The sequence below is a fragment of the Elephas maximus genome, chromosome 15, assembly GCF_024166365.1.
Source record: "Elephas maximus indicus isolate mEleMax1 chromosome 15, mEleMax1 primary haplotype, whole genome shotgun sequence".
Classification (NCBI taxonomy): domain Eukaryota; kingdom Metazoa; phylum Chordata; class Mammalia; order Proboscidea; family Elephantidae; genus Elephas; species Elephas maximus.
In genome coordinates, this window is record NC_064833.1 from 52,084,975 (window position 1) to 52,105,379 (window position 20,405).

The 20,405-nt window shown below is 37.9% G+C and overlaps 1 protein-coding gene across 2 annotated transcripts in view; it reads right to left on the bottom strand.

The window, feature by feature from the left end:
• Window positions 1–4,812: 4,812 nt before the first annotated feature.
• The window catches only part of RIPK2 (receptor interacting serine/threonine kinase 2), a 33,778-nt gene continuing 18,185 nt past the window's right edge, over window positions 4,813–20,405 (bottom strand). For both annotated transcript variants that reach the window (XM_049854024.1, XM_049854025.1), the window contains exons 6-11: window positions 17,590–17,751; window positions 14,684–14,769; window positions 9,734–9,817; window positions 8,570–8,663; window positions 6,420–6,578; window positions 4,813–5,653 (exon numbers count right to left, since the gene is read on the bottom strand). In XM_049854024.1, coding sequence (XP_049709981.1) covers window positions 5,316–5,653; window positions 6,420–6,578; window positions 8,570–8,663; window positions 9,734–9,817; window positions 14,684–14,769; window positions 17,590–17,751 — 923 coding nt within the window. In that variant the 3' untranslated portion in view covers window positions 4,813–5,315. The remainder of the gene's footprint in view (window positions 5,654–6,419; window positions 6,579–8,569; window positions 8,664–9,733; window positions 9,818–14,683; window positions 14,770–17,589; window positions 17,752–20,405) is intronic.

The window sequence follows — 20,405 nt, forward strand, 5'->3', positions numbered from 1 at the left end:
TTTAGAGTGTTAAAAAGCAAAAATGTCATCTTGAAGACTAAGGTGCACCTGACCCAAGCCACGGTGTTTTCAGTCATCTCGTATGCATGTGAAAGCTGGACCATAAATAAGGAAGACCAAAGAAGAATTGACTCCTTGAGTCATGGTGTTGGCTAATAATATTGACTCTACCACGTACTGCCAAAAGAATGAACAAACCTGTTTCAGAAGAAGTACAGCCAGGATGCTCCTTAGAAGCAAGAATGGTGGGATTTCTTCTCATATACTTTGTATACCAGTCCCTGGAGAAGGACATCATGCTTGGTAGAGGGTCAGGGAAAAAGAGGAAGACTCTCAAGGAGATGAACTGACACAATGGCTGCAATAATGGGCTCAGTCATAAAAAGGATCATGAGGATGGTGCAGGACCAGGCAGTATTTCATTCTGTTGTACATAAGGTCGCTATGAGTTAGAACTGACTTGATGGCACCTAACAGTAACAACAGGGCCTAAATGGGGCCCATGGGTGGTGTAAATGCTAAAGAGCTAGCCTACTAACCAAAAGGTTGGCCGTTGGAACCCACCAGTACACCTCTTAAGGAAGACCTGGTGATCTGCTTCTGAAAGGTCACAGCCGTGCAAAGTCTATGGTGCACAGTTCTACTTTACAACACATGGGGTCGCCATGAATGGGACTCAACTCAACTGCAACTGTTTTTGTTTTTTTTTTTCCTTAGGGCCTAAATGGATCTGCGCCCTGTTTATCTCTCCTCTCATTTCACATCACCCTCCTGCATTGCCTTCCAGCCACATCACCCCCTGGCTATTCCTTTAGGCCCCACCTAAGAGAAGGGGTTCCTAGTATCCCACGCCAATTAATCCTTCCCATTGTAACACCCAAATTCTCTCTCACTTTGCTCATGTAAGTTCTAACACTTTTCGTAATATGCAATTATCTTTTTTATTTACTAGATCATTGCTTTTCTCAGCAATGAAAAAGATCATTAACTTGAGGATAGGGTTCTTTCTCTTTGAGATGATATTATATGAAGAGAAAATTATGCCTATATTGTGAAACAAGGAGCCCAGTTTTCAGACTTTCAAAATGCCTAATTTTGTGTAATCAGTAGTAGCCATACCCTTTTTTTTTTTAAATTAAGTGCTTTGTATAACAGTGTCAGTATTGTCAAATAAAATATATTTCTGATCCCACTTACATGAAATATCTAGAAGAGGCAAGTGTATAGAGATCAAAGCTTATTCGTGGTTACCAGAGGTGGGGGGGGCGGGGAGGGGAAGGAAGCTGCAATGCTTACAGGACACTAAGCTTCTGTTAAAGGTGATGGAAAAATTTGAGAAGGGTTAATACTGATGGTTGTTCAACGATGAACATATTGTCACTGAGCTATACATGTGAAGATCGTAGAAACGGCAAATTTTTATTACCTACATATTTATCACAATAAAAAAGACCTAGTGAAGTGATTATTTTAAAGTTCTAGTTCTCTTTAGTACAAGTCATAAAATGCCTTTAGGGCAATTTTTAATGTCTGTGGCTGCTTCTTATATTTAATCCCTTGTTCCCTGGGTATCATCACTTTTTCTTTTTTGATTTACTCCCTCATTTTGGTGGAACACACTCCTCTCAGAAGTTTCCAAGTAAAATGTGCTTGGAAGGTAAATCTTTGCCACCTTCCATGTATTAAAACGGCTTTATTCTACCCCAGATTTGATTGAGGATTTGGCTGGAGATACAGCTCTGTGTTGGAAATAACTTGCTTTCCAAATTTGAAGGCATTGCTTCGTTGTCTTCAAGCTTCCAGAGTTGCTGTTGAGGAACCCAGTGAAATCTTTTGTACGCATCGTGTTCCTTTTTTTTTTTCCCTCCTCTTTTCACTATTCTACAACGTCAAGAACAGTTGCTTCATTTATGCCTTTATTATTGTGTTGGAAGTCTGATGGGTTTTTCAAGGTTAGTTTCGTGTTGAAGTGAATAAAGATCACAGAAATGATTGTTAAGAGGGATGATGGTGTATTAATTTCCTATTTCTGCTGTAACAAATTGTCACAAATTTAGTGGCTTAAAAACACAAATTTGTTATATTCCAGTTCTGGAGGTCGTAAATCCAAAATACATTTTATTGGGCTAAAATTAACAAGGTGTTTGGCAGGGCTGCATTCCTTCTGGAGGCTCTAGAGAATGTTTCCTTGCCTTTTCCAGCTTCTTGGCTCATGGCCTTGCATCACTTCAACATCTTCCCTAATTACATCTCTCACTCTGACACTGCTGCCTCCTCCTTGTAAGGACTCTTGTGATTACAGGGGGTTCGCCTAGATAATCCAGGACACACTTCCAATTTCAAAATCCTTGATAACATCTGCCCAGTTCCCTTTGTCATGCAAGGTAACACATTCAGTTTCAGGGATTAGGAAACGGACGTCTTCGGGGGACCATTATTCAGTCTCCCATGTGAGTCTACACTAGCTCTAAAGAGGAATGTCTCCTAAATTCTGTTCCCCCATGTATAAAACAGAGGGTCTTAAACTTTTGCATGCATAAAAATCACCTGGAACGTTTGTTAAAATGCAGGTTCTTGGACCTTAACCCAAGACTTATACACTAGGTCTGAGATGGACCCCATAAATTTTAATTTCTAATAAGCTCCTAGGTTAAGGTGATGCTGTTGGTTTGAGAAATTCACTTTTGTGTACCACTACCTTAAAATACACTCTGAATATTATCTTCACCATAACCTAGGGGGTTATTAAAAAGCAGATTAGGTTCCTTAATAAAAAAAAGAGTAAATCTGTCATTTATTCTATAATTGTTATTACATTTATGTATTACCTGTAAATTACTTAATACCAAAACCAAATCTGTTGCCATCAAGTAGATTCTGACTAACAGTGATTCTATGGGACAGAGCAGAACTGTCCCATTGGGTTTCCAAGGAGCAGCTGGTGGATTTGAACTGCTGACCTTTTGGTAAGCAGCCAAATGCTTAACCACTGTACCACCAGGGCTCCAATTTACTTAATGGTATCTTCAAATTGTGATTTTTTTTAATTTGACTATTATAAAATGACACTTCATTACTATAAATACAAAACCAGTACCACTTGTTTCAATACAACAAAATAATTATAAAAGTTTTGCTAAATAGTGTTCCTTAAGTTCTGAGCTTCAGGCTTTTTTTTTTTTTTTAACAAGGATATCAACGGATAGCACAAAACTGAGACATCCTTTCACGTAATCAGAAGGCCTGAAAAAGAACTGAAAATTAATTGCTAACTAAATTATTCAATGTCATTTAGTGCTGTGTCCAGCTACTACTCAAAATTTCTTTTAGCAGTTATAATGAAAATCAGCTGCTGAGATTCTAACAGTTCCACGAAGGGGTGAGAGCTTGTCAAAGATTTATCTTTGACATCATCTTCTCATTCATCAATGTTATTATTCATGAAGAAAAATTTCAGAATTGTAATCAGGGGTGAATACACTTGTGTTCCCTTATGTTAAATTATGGGAGAAAGCTGCTGGTCTGCATGTAGCCACAAGCATATAAACTAGTACAAAACTGTGGGTTTTTAGACCTAGGCAGAAGATGGAAAAAGCAAAGTCCACTTACACCACATCTAGTTAACGTAAGGAAACCCTGGTAGCGTAGTGGTTAAAAGCTACGGCTGCTAACCAGGCCAGCAGTTCGAGTCCACCAGGCGCTCCTTGGAAACTCTAAGGGGCAATTCTATTCTGTCCTATAGGGTCCTTATGCTGACCTGACAGCACCTAACGACACATTCAAAAGAGGAGCCCAGATGGCACAGTATTTGAGAGCTCGGCTGCTAACAAAAAGGTTAGCAGTTTGAATCCACCAGCTGCTCCTTGTGAACTCTACGGTGCAATTCTACTATGCCCTATAGGGTCGGTCACTGAGTTGGAATCAACTGGATGGCAGTGGGTTTTATGTTAAAAAAGAATGTTTATTTTTAGAATATGTATAAAGCATAAAGCCTCTAAAAGATGTTTTTTCTCTACTATTTATAAAATTAGATGTTCATCTTCCCGTCATTTAAAAAATTTGATAACTCATGCTTAGTTTTCCTTTTTTTTAATTAATTTCCACGTTCTCAGAGCCATAGTAATGAGGCACTGCAAATTAATGCCAAGCTCCAAAATGAAGATTAAATTGCTTATTTTTTTACTTGTAATAAAATATTTAATTTCTTCAGCAACATCTCATCTTTTTCTTATTCAACTTTTTTTTCACATATGGGTCTGGTGCTTCTTTCTGAAAGTTGATACTTTCAAGTATCAACTTATCCTGTATCTCACTTTTGCTGCCTTTGCTGAACATTTTTAAAAAGGACTATTCTTCGTTAGTTTCTATTTAGTGTATATCCCCTTAAGCAAAAATGGAGCTTACACTATGTATCTTTACCTTTTGGGCTAAATTTGGTGTCAACAAGAAAAAAAGCAGCCCTAATAATATTGTACAGCAATTAAAAAGAATGAGTTAGATGTACATCTGACCCAGAAGGCTGTACGTGATGTACTATGAAGTGAAAAAGCAAGCTGTAGTGTGATATGTTATAATAATTATAATATTAACAAACGATTCTCTCCTTAATGACTATATACTTTAAAAACGAGCAGGATGTAGGATGCAGAAGGATACACATTTGGCTGTCAACTCTGTTACACCTGGGTTGTTGGTGTCAGTGGGAGGAGTAGAGGATAGAAACGAGAGCAGAAAACCGGTGCAAAAAGATTTTTTCTTTATATAATTTATATTGTTTTATCTTTGAAATAGAATTTTAAAAAGATTTAATAAATTGAATTTAAAAATATAATCTGGATAAAGGAGTTTTAAAGTGAATAACCTTTTGGAGAGGATTTCAAACAGGAAATGTAGGGTACGAATGCTGTACATCTTTAATTTAAGTAAAAGGATATATTTCATGGAGCCAGGCTGCATCTTAGAGAAGTAATAAATAATCCACAAAGGAAGTGAATGTGAAGGTGGTTCCCATCAGAAACACATAATACCTTAAGACACTTTTACGGATGAGAGGAATACAATTATTACACTTTAGAAAAACAGTTTCAATTAACAAAAGAGACAAAAAACTGAACACTATGTAGCACAATGAAAACTTTCAACTTAATTAAAAAAAAAAATACTGCAATGTCATGGAAGGAGACTAATATTTGCCTCAAGACACTTCAAGTAAAGCTTTTAGTATTCATGGATTTTATAAAAACAATATGATCAAGGCAACAGAGATATGAAATAATCTTTTATAAAAATTGACTTTCTTCTTGAAAAACACTGATTTATAAGCTTTTATTTTGAAATGAATTTGAATAAGGTGATCTAGAAACCCCAAGTGTTTCTGGGTAAGGTTGAAGACCCATTTGCTTGTTATCTTTCAACTTTTGCACTACAACTTTGGCAAATTCTTCTCCTTGGATGTCCGAGGTGTCTAATAATTGCCTGACTTTTGAGGTCCTTGTAGGTTTGGTACTAATAAGTTCATAGTCCTCCTTCATAATCAAATCCCTGGAGAGAAGGGCATCCAGCGATTGGTTAAGGCAGGCTTCAGTCATCTGGCTGACGATGTCTTCCCTTTTACTCTGGATCCACTGCTGGGCTACACCAGGTTGCATACGCTCTGTAGAAGCGCAAGGGATGAACAATTAAAAAGGTGAGGGAAGATACACAGCCAAAAACCAAACCCAAACCCAGTGCCATCGAGTCGATTCCGACTCATAGCCACCCTATAGGACAGAGTAGAACTGCCCCATAGAGTTTCCAAGGAGCGCCTGGTGGATCTGAACTGCTGAACCTTTGGTTAGCAGCCGTAGCACTTAACCACTATGCCACCAGGGTTTCCAGATACACAGCAATGAGTGAAAATACATGAAAAGGAAATAATAAGACATAAAACCTAATTTTCCTATAACTCTGTTGCTACAGAGTAATGTTACTTTTGCAAATGCTATTAATTGCCAAGAAAGATTCAGAGATTTGGGTTATCTCCTCACTCTCCCCTATTGCCCTGGAAAACCACTGCCTTTGTACGTGCCATAAATCATGGAACAAAAATCATTTTATTGTCTTCAGTTTTTTTTTTTTTAGTATTTGCTAATTAAAAAAAAAAAATCACAAAAAACTGTACCTTTAGAAACAGATTAAATAACATCTTCCCTTAATACTCCTCCACAGCCAGATGTTCACGGAATACGTTCTGCGCCTATTATTACATGTCAGCATTTGTATCTTTTGGGATTGGAAGTGTTTTCCTACTTCAGAATATATGTATTTACCATATTGAGGAAACAAGGACATATAAAACTCATTGTATGGCAAAATCTACTGAACACATATTTGAGGAATAAATGGCATCATTTACTAAGTGTCTCACAGTAAATATTTACCTGAATTTCCCTCAATTGAGCGTAGATTTATTACTGCTGAAGAGCATGGGACAGGCTTGTGATCACAGAATTTAGTCCTCTGAGCCTCAGAAATGTTACTTTCCCAACACTGATTTACTGGATGGTGACGTGGCACTGATGAATAACCTTGAGTTTTTCCTATAAAACACAATAGCTTCATTAGGAGTAGAATGTTTTTTAGATATCCCTACTAGCTAAAATAGGAAATCTTGATGGTGTAGTGGTTAAGAGCTACAGACCCTAACCAAAAGGTCGGCAGTTCAAATCCACCGGGTGCTCCTTGGAAACTCAATGGGGCAGTTCTACTCTGTCCTATAGGATCGCTATGAGTCGGAATCGACGTGACGGAAACAGGATTTGGTTTGGGTATTAGCTAAAATATCAACATCTGGATCATATACAGGGTGGGCTCCAATGTCTTTAGTTTTTCACTGCTAAAAAGCTTCTCAGAAACCTAATTCCACAGGTAAAAGGCTTTCTACTGTTTTTTTTTTTTATACTTCTATCTTATGCAAATAGTAGGTGATGAAATTTCACTTCACATAGTCCTATCTATTTCTTCATCTGTGTCTTCCTCCTCCTGCACTTTCAACGTCTCCTCTAAATCTATATATGACGTGTGCTTTTCTACACTCTCCTTTGGCAATCCTATTCAGCCTCAGGGCCTTAATCATCATTTCTATTTTCAAATCCGTGTAATCAAATTTTCCATCTTCCCTGAACACTCAGTCTGACATTTCCAACACCCCAGTGGACATCATCCCTATATGCCCTGCTAGCACCACAAATTAAAAAAAATTATAAATTATTAAACTTAACCCTAAAATCTGTTTCAATTCCTATTTCTGTTAATATAGTACTAACGTTCTCCCAATCACCTAGGCTTATTAATAAACATATTCATCTTTATCTTATTTTAATCTCGTTCCTCCTCCAAGTGAAAAGTTATAGTTTATTAATGCATACTCCAAAACATCTCTCACTCTACTCCTCTTCATGAGATGGAGTGAGGATGTTTTCGAGAATGTACCAATAAACTTGGTAACGTTCATCAACTCTGGATTAGCGCTCTCATAATCTCTCCTCTGCACAACAGCAATAAGTCTCCTAACTGGTCTCTTCACCTCAAGTGTTCTTTCCTTTCCACAATGTTCTGTTTATCTTAGCCACAATGACTCTTCTTAAAGCAAAAAATTCTTTATCATGCCATGCCCTTCTTCAAAAATATCAATAGTTCTTCGTACCCAGGTAGAAAAAATTCCAAACAGCTTACTTAGTTAGGTGCTAAAAAATTTTCCACGGAATCACCAACCTATCTTTCTAATCTTATTTTCCTCTTTCTTCTTTCATTAATCCTTCAACCAGCTAAATAAAATTGCTCACTGTCTCTGTGCTGCCTCTATGCTATTCCCCTTTCCTGCAATGCCAATCCTTTATACGTAAGTCCAACCTTAAGCCAGAAATAATTTCTTCACGATGATAACGTGGTATAGTGGAATGACGTAAGAATCTGTACCAGAAGACCTAGGTTCCAGTCTACTAGCTATTGTTTCAGAAGCTTCTTTATCCGTAAAATGAGGGCTATCTACCTGGCAATTGGTTATGAAAGTACTTTATGAAGAATGTTACTTTTCCTCTATTCCATCATAGCCCCGGTGGCACAGAGATAAAGAACTCGGCTGCTAACTAAAAGGTGGGCAGTTCAAATCCACCAGCTGTTCCTTGGAAACTCTATGGGGCAGTTCTACTCTGTCCTATAGGGTTGCTATGAGTCAGAACTGACTCGACAGCACCTAGCGCAGACATCATAGCTCTACATTCGTATCTCTCTTACAACACGTCACTTCCCGTATTGCATTACGGTTACTTGGAAACATTTCTCCTCTTCCTTAGATTTTTTTTGGTATCTTTCCACAGTGTCTAACGCAATGCCTTTAATGCTTAATGTATTTGGTACACATCCTACCACTATTGCCACATCTTTAGACCCTGTCACCTTTTGAAAATGAGTTATGAATGCAAATGAAAGACATGCTCCATATAAACCATGACTGCTTGCCAACAATATGATATGTAAAGGGAAGAAACAGAAAACTTGCAAGTTAACACTGACTGAAAAATTTACGTACTAGATAAAAGATCACTGTCTTGAAGAGCTGACAGGGACCTTGAGGTTTCAGGAGAACCGCTACTTTCATGGAGTTGAGAGGATCCACACGATTCCTAAAGCGAGTGGAGGGCAAAGAATTTAGGTTAATGAGAAAAAAATCATTAAAAAAGTTATATAACTTTAATCTCCAAAGAATTCTTGCTTTTGGTTTCCTACAAACCAAAATCTAAACTAATACAAATTATATCTTATAAAATTAAGGAAACACATACATAAAACAATCCACAAAGATAAGCTTAATATTTTAATCAACTGAGATGGGAAAATGGGACATTAATTATATGCATTAAAAATAACTTTTTTTCAATATTTTCTACATGTTGTCAGAGGCTCTGTTCAGTGGCTACAGCAGTGAATGTGGAATTTGAACTCTGTAACACTGCTTACTTATTGGTTTAAAGCCAATGCTTGTTTCTCAAGCTCCTTCAACACTGAATGATAGGAAATCATGGAAAAAGTAACGGAGGGCCTGGCTCCACTTCTGGCTCTGTTATGGAATTACCAGCTAACCTTGGACAAGGAGTTTAAACTCTCTCAGGTTCTTTGTCTGTAATACCTATCTAAAAATGTACCTACATGGGCTGGAGGATCAATTGAGTTAACGCATATAAAGGTAACCAAAAAAAAAAAAAAAAAACCCATGTATTGTGCTTTAATGTTCGGTTTTCTGAATCTGCAAACATATCTTACATAGTTTGAAGAAGTAATATGAAGTAAGTCTGAATGCCACTAAAATATTTCCTCTTGGCCACAAAAATGGTCTTTTCGTTTTACTAACTGCAGTAAGAAGAACAGGACAGGTATTACAGCTATGTGACACTGGATAAAGAGGCATAAATATAATAGAACCATAATCAATGGTTTGACTATGTACTATCCTGAGATACCACTGACTGTATAAAACAATAACAGGGACAGGAGTCAATGCCAAACAAACCAGGAACTTGACTGGATGGGATGTGCAATGAACTGAAAACTAGGAAAGCTGGGTTTCAAGTTGGAGATTGCCAAGGGCTACTTAAATTCCAAAACCTTCCTAGGCTTTAGTTTCCCGTCTAAAAAAGAAGGGGTTAGAATAAATGATTTATCATATTCTCATATCATTTTTTTTTTTTTTTTTTACCTCTTGTGGACCGTGATTTACAGGAATGTTCAGCGGTAACTCCATTTTCTTCTTGTCACATAAGAGAATAGTACTTGCATTATTCTGTAAATGAAACGAATACAGTCATGTGCCACATAATGTCCATTCAGGCAACATCCGACCGCATATACGTCTGTGGCTCCGGGCGAGGGCTCTCGGGCTTTGTCCAGCAGGCAGGCTGGTGGAGGCAGGGGCTGCAGGGCCCAGGCTGCTCCTGCTCCTCAGATGGGTGGAACAGCAGGCCCTCCTTGCTGGCTTCCTGCCGCTCAGCTCCAGCTGCTGCCCTCTCAGCTGCTGCCGCCTGTTCCGCCAGCCTCCACCAGCAGCTCCGGTAGCAGCAGCAGCAGTAGCACGATGAGGACAACTGGAAGCGAGCTCCCAAAAGGCCTTCATGTAATAGGTTTAGGGGTTGGTTCGTAACTATGGGTTGTATGTAAGTCGGACGTTTGTAACCCGGCGACTGTCTGTATATAATACGGCATTCGCACAATGTCCAAATCATATAACGCCCTATTCTACAGAATGTATTGTGGATGTTAAGTCACGCATGACTGTACATCACATGTACTTTAATTGGAGGTGATTAGAAAATTATAGAAGTAAAATACATTCTACTAAATCATATTTTATGTTTATATAAAATCAATGGGAAGAAAATCTAAATCAATTGAGGATATAACTTAAAGGCAGAGACAGTGTAGAATTGGGGAAAAAACTTCAGAGACACAGATTTTGACTTCTGCCTCATATTATCGGTTACCTTGAGCAAATTACTGATCTCTCAGAGTCTCAGGATTTCATCTGTAAAAATGGAAAAATATCTACTTGCAAGACTGTTCTAGGGATTAAATGAGATAATGTATATAATGTGCTATTATAAACAAGGTATTTAAAAAATTGCAGTTTATGTGTTTGCCAATTTATCAATAATTATTGAGCATTTATATAGGCACTGTGATTATAAGTATTATAATTACCATTTTCATTTCACAGATAACAAATGGAGGCAGTGTGCCATAATAGAATGATGGGGGCCATGTATAAGATCTGGTTCAGAATCTCAGGATACCTGTTTGTCCTTGGGCAAGACGCTTAATCTCAGTTTACTCTCTGTCAATCGTGGGTAATAATACCTATTTTGCACGATTATTGTGAGGATTAAAAGCTGGGCTTCGAACCAGCTCAGTCATAGTTGACAAAGTGAAACTGGAACAGACCTGAATTGTCAAAATTTGGGCAAACTGGAATGATAATTGGACTGGGAAAAATTATGGGTCAAAGCCCTGGAATGGGAGGCTTGGAAGAGGCATTGTGCACCCTTTCGGGAGCCTGATGCAGGAGACTGGACTATCGGCAGGACTGTGGAGAGCGACACACATTCAAAGCAGCATGAGTGACCGCCATCTTTGAGCAGGGTGGTGTTGTTTCTGACTCTATTCAAAATCCAACAGGTAAGAGATCTGGTTGCTATGCAAGATGTATGCTGCCCAAGAGGGAGATTAAGTTTCTAGCAGGCCCATGACTTGTAATTTTTCCCATTCCAGTTATTGTTCCGCTTCACACAAACTTTAAAAATTTGAGCCTATCCTGGTTTAGCTTTCTTGGCCATGACTGAATCAGGCAGAACTTGTTCAAAGCTCTGAAAAAGTAGTGAATGCAAAAATGGCTCTAAGATTACTAAGTAAGCATTCCATAAAAGGTAGCTATTATGAAAATGATTTAAATAAATTTGTATTTAAATTATTGATTTACTCCTACTCCTGTCTATAAGCCAGGCTTAAATTGGTTGATTTAAAACATGCCCACCAGATCAACATAATACCAACTACCCTTTAAAACTGGTGGGCTCCACATACAGCTCTCCATTATTCCTACTTATGACTGCATGCTCTATTATGGGTAAGGAACACTAGGAGAAAAACTTTCTATTCACCTCTGTATATAATGTACCTCTTACAGTATTCTGCACAGAACAGTTCAATAAATATTTGTTAAAAACATTTTTACATGAACCTCTAAAATTAGTCTACAGATTTGTTATGTAAAGTTTTTCTGTGCTTATAAAATTCACCAAAATATTTCTAACATTTCAGTATCTCTGAATTAGTCACACAATTTTCCGTAACTGATTATTTATGATAATCCTTAGAAAGAAACGAAATATTAATAGCTCTTCTTGGTTCAGTTTTTACTATTCAAAATGTAGGAAATGTTATTTGCAGAAAACATGAATCATAAAAGTTGGTTCAAAGACTTGAAAAAAATATAAGAAACTCAAGCAAAATAACTCATTCTAATTGGTGATCTTTGTTTTCAGAAATTTCTTTATGAAAAATATTATTAAATTTGTATACTACTCTTGGCTCTGCCACTAGATAGCTGTGTAGGATGTATGTAAGTGACTAACTGCCCTATATCCTAGTTATCTCATGTATAAAATGGAGATGATTACTTATCAGGTTCAAAGAATTGAAACAAGGATTTAAGAAAAACAGAAGAAAAAAACAACTCTAAGTGAATACAAGATGGCAACTTAAAACACTGAAGATTGTAATGCTATTATTAAAGTATTTAAAATACTTCACTAACGTATTTGAAGATACACATTTTAAGTTACTTAAAAAGCAATTTCTTCTAAAAAGAAGCCTTTTTTTAGTGTTTAAAGTTTTTGGAGGACAAAAAAGGAACTCGAATGGTTCTCTTCCACTTCATAAGGAAGAAAACGGACCATTCTGTCCATCTTTGTTTGGAAGGAGAAGAGAAAAAATGAGACAGTTGTGAGGAGAAAAGGGAACGGAAAAGAGCAAGCAAAAATAAATACTGTCAGAAGTTTGTATCTACTTAGATGTGGAAAAACTGGAATGCTCTGGAAGAGTATACCTACTCAGAAGTGGGGAAGTTAATGAAAAATTATCAAAAGAACTAAAACAGGGTTTCTCTTTAGCTTCTTCTAAAACTCACACGTTAATATTGTCACCATCAGTTTTTGGTTTGGTTAAGAACAGTTGTATCCTTTATGCACTTCCCTTTTTAACCAAAGGTTATGTAAACAGATCCAGCAAACAGCAAGGGGCAAGCAATGCCACTTAGTCAAAGGGTTGCTAAACAAAAGGTTGGCGGGTCACAGTTGCCAGCCACTCTGCAGGAGAAAGATGTGGCAGTCTGCTTTTGTAATGATTTACAGCCTTGGACACCCTATGGAGCAGCTCTATTCTGTCCTGCAGGTTTGCTGAGAGTCAACTCTACTCATGGCAATAGGTTTTTTTGGGGGGTGGGGGGGGGGGACTGTACATTGTGCTTGTTCATAAGCAAAGCTTTGGCTGAACTGATGATTTTCATTATCATGTAACAAATGCAATTTAATGAAACCTGCAAGTAATAAATTACTGTTGTCGATTTTTAAACAAAATTTGATAATATTAAGAAAATCCTTTAATAATAGATCCCCCTTCAATTGTAACAGGGTCGCTATGAGTCGGAATCGACTTGATGGCACTGGGTTTTTGGTTTTTCTTCCATTGTTCTTCTGATCTACAACAGCAGAATCAAATAAATGAGACAACTCTCCTGTGTAATTTGTATCAACTGCTTTTTTTGTCTATATAACATGATGTGTTTGAGTGGGGAAATGACATAATACAAATAAACAATTAAAAAATGTACATTTTGGCCTCAGTTATTAACTAATAAAATTTCTATAGCTTATTTCGGCAATAAATCCCAGAAAAGCCCAAGTATACTAAATAAAGAGAAGTATAAGAACCCAGACATCTACTAATTTGTAAGTATTAAACTTCATGGAAATAAATGTAGATTAAAAAAATGCACTCACTGTACACAATCAATATTCATTATTAATCTTAAACTCTCATTTGATATATGAGAGTTCTGGAAAGGTCTTTGAAATCTGATGGTGGCCATGTGAATAAAATACAAAATCTTTTTGGTGACAAAAATAGTATTCATAGTCTCGGGTAAACTCTATTCCCAAAACTGCAGCCTGTATCTACGAAAAGTATATAGACAAAAACAAAACTAAACTAAAAACCTCCATAGGTAGTGTTATGGATTGAATTGTGTTCCCCCCTCCCCAAAATATGTGTTGTAAATCCTAACCCCTATACCTGTGGTTATAATCCCATTTGGGAGTGGGGTTCCTTTGTTATGTTAATAAGGCAGTATTAGTATAGGGTGTGTCTTAAATCCATTGCTTTTGAGACATAAAAATAACAGGCTGAGCAAGCAACCAAGCAGCAAGCAGATGGAGGAAAATAGAGGCCATGCCACATGAGATCTTCAAGGAAACAAGAAACAGAAGCTGAAAAGAGACAAGGACCTTCCTCCAGAGTCGAAAGAGAGGAAGAAAGCCTTCCCTGGAGCTGACGCCCTGAATTTGGACTTCAGGCCTCCTAAACTGTGAAAAATAAATGTCTATTTGTTAAAGCCACCCACTGTGGTATTTCTTTTATAGTAGCACTAGATAAAGAAGAGGAAGATAACTAAGAGGAAAGTAACTAAGAGGAAGATAAAAAGAGGAAGACCCTCAGGGAGATGGATTGACATACCCAGTGCCCTCGAGTCGATTCCAACTCATAGCGACCCTACAGGACAGAGTAGAACCACCCCATAGAGTTTTCAAGGAGTGCCTGGCGGATTCCAACTGCCAACCCTTGGGTTAGCAGCCGTAGCATTTAACCACTATACCACCAGGGTTTCCTGGATTGACATAGTGGCTGCAAAATGGGCTCAAGTATAACAACAATTGTGAGCGTGGCACAGGACCCGGCAGTGTATTGTTCTGTTGTACACAGGATCCCTATGAGTCTGAACTGACTCCACGGCACCTAACAACAACAGATAAAACTAAGATAGGAAGTAATACAATTCTTTGACGTTCTAACTTACAACACATTTCATTCACCAATTTACCTTTGTTTTCTTTAGTTGAATAACAGCTTCAAGAAACGTTATCTCATCAAATGTCCTCAGGATTGGTTCAAGTTCTATTAAACATTCTAAATAAGGAAATAAAAATACAGTTGGAGTTCAGATTGCTTCTAATCATTAAACTGAAAAATGTAAATACTAACACTGAACTGATAAGGCTCCATGTCAATTCCTCCCCAAACATTCAACTGCCTAAAAGCTTTTAATACTGGCATAAAAGGACAGACAGCTGTATCAATGGACTAGAATTCAGAGTCCAAAAATAAACCCTTACAATTATGGTCAATCAATTTTGGACAAATGTGCCAAGGCAATTCAACGGGGAAAAAATAGTCTTTGCAACAGATGATGCTAGGAAAACTGGGTATCCACACGCAAATAGGTGAATTTGGACCATTCTTTCACAGCGTACATAAAAATAAAATGGATCATGGGCCTAAATGTATGAACTAAAACTATAACATTTTTAGAAGAAAACACAGAAAAATATCTTCATGATCTTTGGTTAAGCAAAGCATTCTTAAATTCAACATTAAAAGCATGATCCATAAAAGAGAAATTATAAACCAGACTTCAAAAAAATTGAAAACTTTTGTGTTTCAAAAGATACCATTAAGGAAAAAAAAAAAAAAAAAAACACAAGCCACAGACTGGGAGAACGTATTTACAGCTCATGTATCTGCTAAAGGACTTGTATCTAGGACATATAAAGAACTCTGACAAATCAATATTAAGATAAGTAACTCGATTAGAAAATGGGCAAAAGATCTGAACAAGAATTTCACCAAGGAAGATACACAAACAGCTAACAAGCACATGAAAAGGTGTTTAACATCACCAGTCACTAGGAAAATGCACATTAAAATCACTTCATAACCATTAAAACGGTAATTATTAAAAAGACGGACAACAATGTTGACAATATTGTTGAGAAACTGAAATTCTCATACGCTGCTGTTCAGAACGTAAAATGATGCAGCCACTTCAGAAAACTGTTTGGCAGTTTTTTAAAAAAGTTAACCCTAAGAGAAATGAGGAAACCCTGGTGGCGTAGTGGCTAAGTGCCATGGCTGCTAACCAACAGGTCGGCAGTTCAAATCCGCCACGCGCTCCTTGGAAGCTCTATGGGGCAGTTCTACTCTGTCCTATAGGGTCACTATGAGTCGGGATGGACTCGACGTCAGTGGGTTTGTTTTTTTTTTAAGAGAAATGAAAACATATGTTCACATAAAGAACTGTATGTGAATATTCATCTTTTGCTGATTCTTCTTCCTCTACTCAATTTCTAACTATTGGAATGCCTTAGAGCTCTAATCTGGGCCCTTTACTCTTTGCTATCTATACTCTCTCCCTAGGTGATCCAGTCAGACCATGGTTTTATACACCACCTATATGGTAAAAAATTATATGGTAGTGACTCTCAATTTTATATCTGGAGCCCTAGCCTATCCATTGAGCAACAAATTAATAAATTATAGTAGCAATAGTAATTATGAAAAAATACTATTAGAGTTACCTATTTATAGATGAGGGAACCCTGGTGGTGCAATAGTTAAGTGCTTGGCTGGGACCCACTAGCTGCCCTGCAGGAGAAAAGGTCTGATGATCTGCTCCTGGGAAGATTATAGTCTAGGAAACTGTACCCGGCAGTTCTACTCTGTCCTATAGAGTCGCTATGAGTCAGGACTGACATGCCAGCATGCAACAATAGTTACAGATGAAGAAATAGAGAATATGCCAAAATTTGAACCCAGGCCATAGGATTCCAGAGTCCGTGCTGAAATGCAACCAACTATTCACCAGGAACCTCCACTTGCATATTCAACAGCCATTTCCCATTTACTTTTTATAAAACGAAGCTCCTCATTCTACCCTTTATTTCTCTCTCAGTTTTCTTCATCTCAGTAAGTGGTATCAACATACTAACCTGCCTGAGCCCCAGACTTGATTTATCCTGATTCCTCCCTTTCCTTATGTCCATATCTAATTGTTTCCACATTCTATCTTGCTACCTCTGAAATATATCTTAATTGTTTACTTTGCTTCCACTTTTGCATCCTCCAATCAACTTTCCACAAAGCAGCAAGAGTGATTTCTCCTAAACCTAAACTAGATCATGTTACTTCTCTGCAAAACACACTTTAATGGCTTTCCATTACACTTGGAATAAACGTCCAAGCTTCTCATGACAGTCTATAGCCTCTTCCTTATCTTTCTAACCTCATCTCATATTATTCCCTTCCTTGCTCACCATTTTTCAGCCGCACAGGCCTTCTCTTTGTTCCCTGAATATACCACACTGTTTACCTTTTTCCAGCCTCAGGGCCTTTGCCCTTGTTTTCTCTGCCTGAAACGCTCTTCCTCCAGCTTGTGAATGGTTGGCTCTTTTTCAAGCTTCAAACCTCAGCTCAAATGTTTGCTCCTAAAAACAGCCTTTCCTAACCTCCCTTAACTACTCCATCAACTTCCTTATTTCCTTATAGTGTTTCCACGGTGTGTATCTTGTTTATTTTTTCCTTGTCTGACTTCCCCACTAGAATGTGAGCTCCAGGAAGGTAGTGACTTAGCTTGCCTTTTCACTACTCTGTTACCAGTGTTCAGCCAAGTGCCTGGCGTGTGACAGGTGCTTAATAAATATTTGCTGAATACATGAATGGAATTATTCTTCCTATCATGTGATCTCTCTTGACTTCTAGGAATTCTCAATTCAGCTCTAGAGGCAGTTACTACTTTATAAATACAGTGAATAACAAGGGTGAAAAGATGGGAAAAAAAAAAAACCTTGGAGCTGGTCCCTGAACTTGTGTGATTTTTAAAGGAATATTTTATTCATGGTTTATTAGTTACTGATGTAACTCAAAAGTTTTGGATTAAAACTGTACACTCACTTAAGAAAGACGGTCTTTCATCCGGATTTTGTGCCCATCCACTTTCTATTAGAGAGATCATAAGTGGCCGGTGAGGTATATCAAACGGTAAACTTTCTTCACTAGTGTCAGGGCGATGCCCCTGCGACACACTATACATAATCTGCAAAGGATTGGTGACTTCTGTCAAAACAGAAATACTGCATTCATTAGAAATATATTATGATCCAGTATATTAAATGCATTCCACATCAATTAAATGAAAATGAGGTTAATAATTCCTTATGCAACCCCTTTTCCGTAAGAGGAACCTATATCCCAGCTGTTGCCGTACGTCTTGTCTGCTTCCTATGGGAGGAATGTACATCTTCACCTTATTAACTTTGGGCTTTACCATGTGATTTACTTTGGCCAATGTGAACACAGCAGAGACAAGAGAGCCAAACAGAACCTAGCAGAGCCAGGAAGGACCACAGCAGCTAACATATAATGTGAGTGAGAAATAAATGTTTACTTTGTAAGCCACTGAGACTTTGGGATTGTTTGTTAAACAGCAAGCTGACCTATACAAACCTCAAAAACAAACAATATTATCAAAGAATTAAAAAGACATTTTTCTTCAAGGTTTTCTGGTCTTTCTAGAAGGAGCGCCAATTACATTTTCATATAAACAGTTTTATAGCTGAACAGATCTCGATAATAGTAATTCTATGCTCTCATTTTACAGATAAAAAGCTGAAGACTAGAGATTTAGTGGCTTGATCATAGAGCTAATTATTGCCAGAACAAGAAATAAAATCCAGATTTTTCTGATCCTTAATTCAGTACAATCTCCAACACAGGCATACCTTGTTTTACTGCATTTTGCTGTATCGTGCTTCGCAGATACGGCATTTTTTTTGTTTACAAATTGGAGCTTTGAGTCAACCCTGTGTTGAACAAGCCTATTGGAGCCATTTTTCTAACAGTTTGTGCTCACTTCGTGTCTCTGTGTCACATTTTGGTAATTCCTGCAATATTTCAAACTTTTTCGTTATTATTTTATCTGTTATAGTGATCTGTGATCAGTGATCTTTGATGTTAGTATCATAATTGCTTTGGGGTGCTACGAACTACACCCATATAAGATGGCAAATTTAATCCACAAATGTTGTATGTTCTGACTCTTCCACTGACTGGCTCCTCCTCTCTCTCTCCCTTTCTTTGGGGTCCCCTATTCCCTGAGACATGACAGTATTGAAATTAGGCCAATTAATGTAACCCTACTCTGGCCTCTAAGTGTTCAAGTGAAAGGAAGTGCTGCACGTCTCTCACTTTAAATCAAAAGCTAGAAATCATTAAGCTTAGTGAGGAAGGCATATTGAAAGCCGAGACAAGCCGAAAGCTACGCCTCTTGAGCCGATAGTTAGCCAAGGTGTGAATGCAGAGAAAAAATTCTTGAAGGAAATGAAAAGTGCTACTCTAGTGAACACATAAATGATAAGAAAGCCAAACAGCCTTACTGCTGATATGGAGAAAGCATCAGTGGTCTGGAGAGAAGGTGAAACCAACTGTAACATTCCGTTAAGCCAAAGCCTAATCCAGAGCAAGGCCCTCCTTACTCTCTTCAACTCTAGGAAGGCTAAGAGAGGTAAGGAAGCCGCAGAAAAAAATGTGAACCTAGCAGCGATTGGCTCATGAGGTCTAAGGCAAGAAGCTGTCTCTGTAACACGAAAGCGCAACAGGAAGCAGCAAGTGCCGATGTGGAAGCTGCAGCAAGTCATCCAGAAGCTCCAGCTGCGCTACCCAACAGATCTGCGGTGGAAATGGAACAGCCTCGTACTGGAAGCAGACGCTGTCTAAGACTTCCACAGACACAGAGGAGGACTTGATGCCCGGCTTCAAAGCTTCAAAGGACAGGCTGACTCCACTGTTAGGGGCTAATGCAGCTGGTGACTTTAAGTTAAAGCCAGTGCTCGTTTCCCATTCTGAAAATCCTAGGGCCCTTAAAAGTTAAGTTAAACCTGCTCTGCCTGTGCTCTATAAATGGAACAACAAAGCCTAGACGACAGCACATTTGCTTACAACTTGGTTTACTGAATACTTTAAGCCCACTGTTGAGACCTACTGCTCAAAAAAAAAGATTTCTTTCTAAGTATTACTGCTCATTGACAATGCACCTGGTTACCCAAGAGCTAAGATGGAGATGTATAAAAAGGCTGTTTTCACGCCTGCTAACACAACATCCACTCTGCAGCCCTTGGATCAAGGAGTAACTTCGAATTTCAAGTCTTATTATTGAAGAAACACATTTCATAATGCTACAGCTGCCATAGATAGTGATTCCTCTGATGGATCAGGGCAAAGTAAATTCAAAACTTTTTGGGAAGGATTCACCATTCTAGATGCCATTAAGAACATTCATGATTCATAGCAGAAGGTCAAAATATCAACATTAACAGGAGTTTGGAAGACGTTGATTCCAACCCTCGTGGATGACTTTGAGGGGTTCAAGGCTTCACAGGAGGAAGGAACTGCAGATGCGGTGGGAAGAGCAAGAGAGCTAGAATTAGAAGTGGAACCTGAACACGTGATTGAATTGCTGCAATCTCAGGATAAAAATTTAACTGATCAGGAGTTCCTTCTTATAGATGAGCAAAGAAAGTAGTTTCTTGAGATAGAATCTACTCCTGGTGAAGATGCTATGAATATTGTTGAAATGACAACAAAGGATTCAGAACATTACATAAACTTAGTTGATAAAGCAGCAGCAGGTTTTGAGAGGATTAAGTCCAGTTTTGAAAGAAGTTTTACTGTGGGTAAAATGCTATCAAACAGCATCACATCCTACAGAGAAA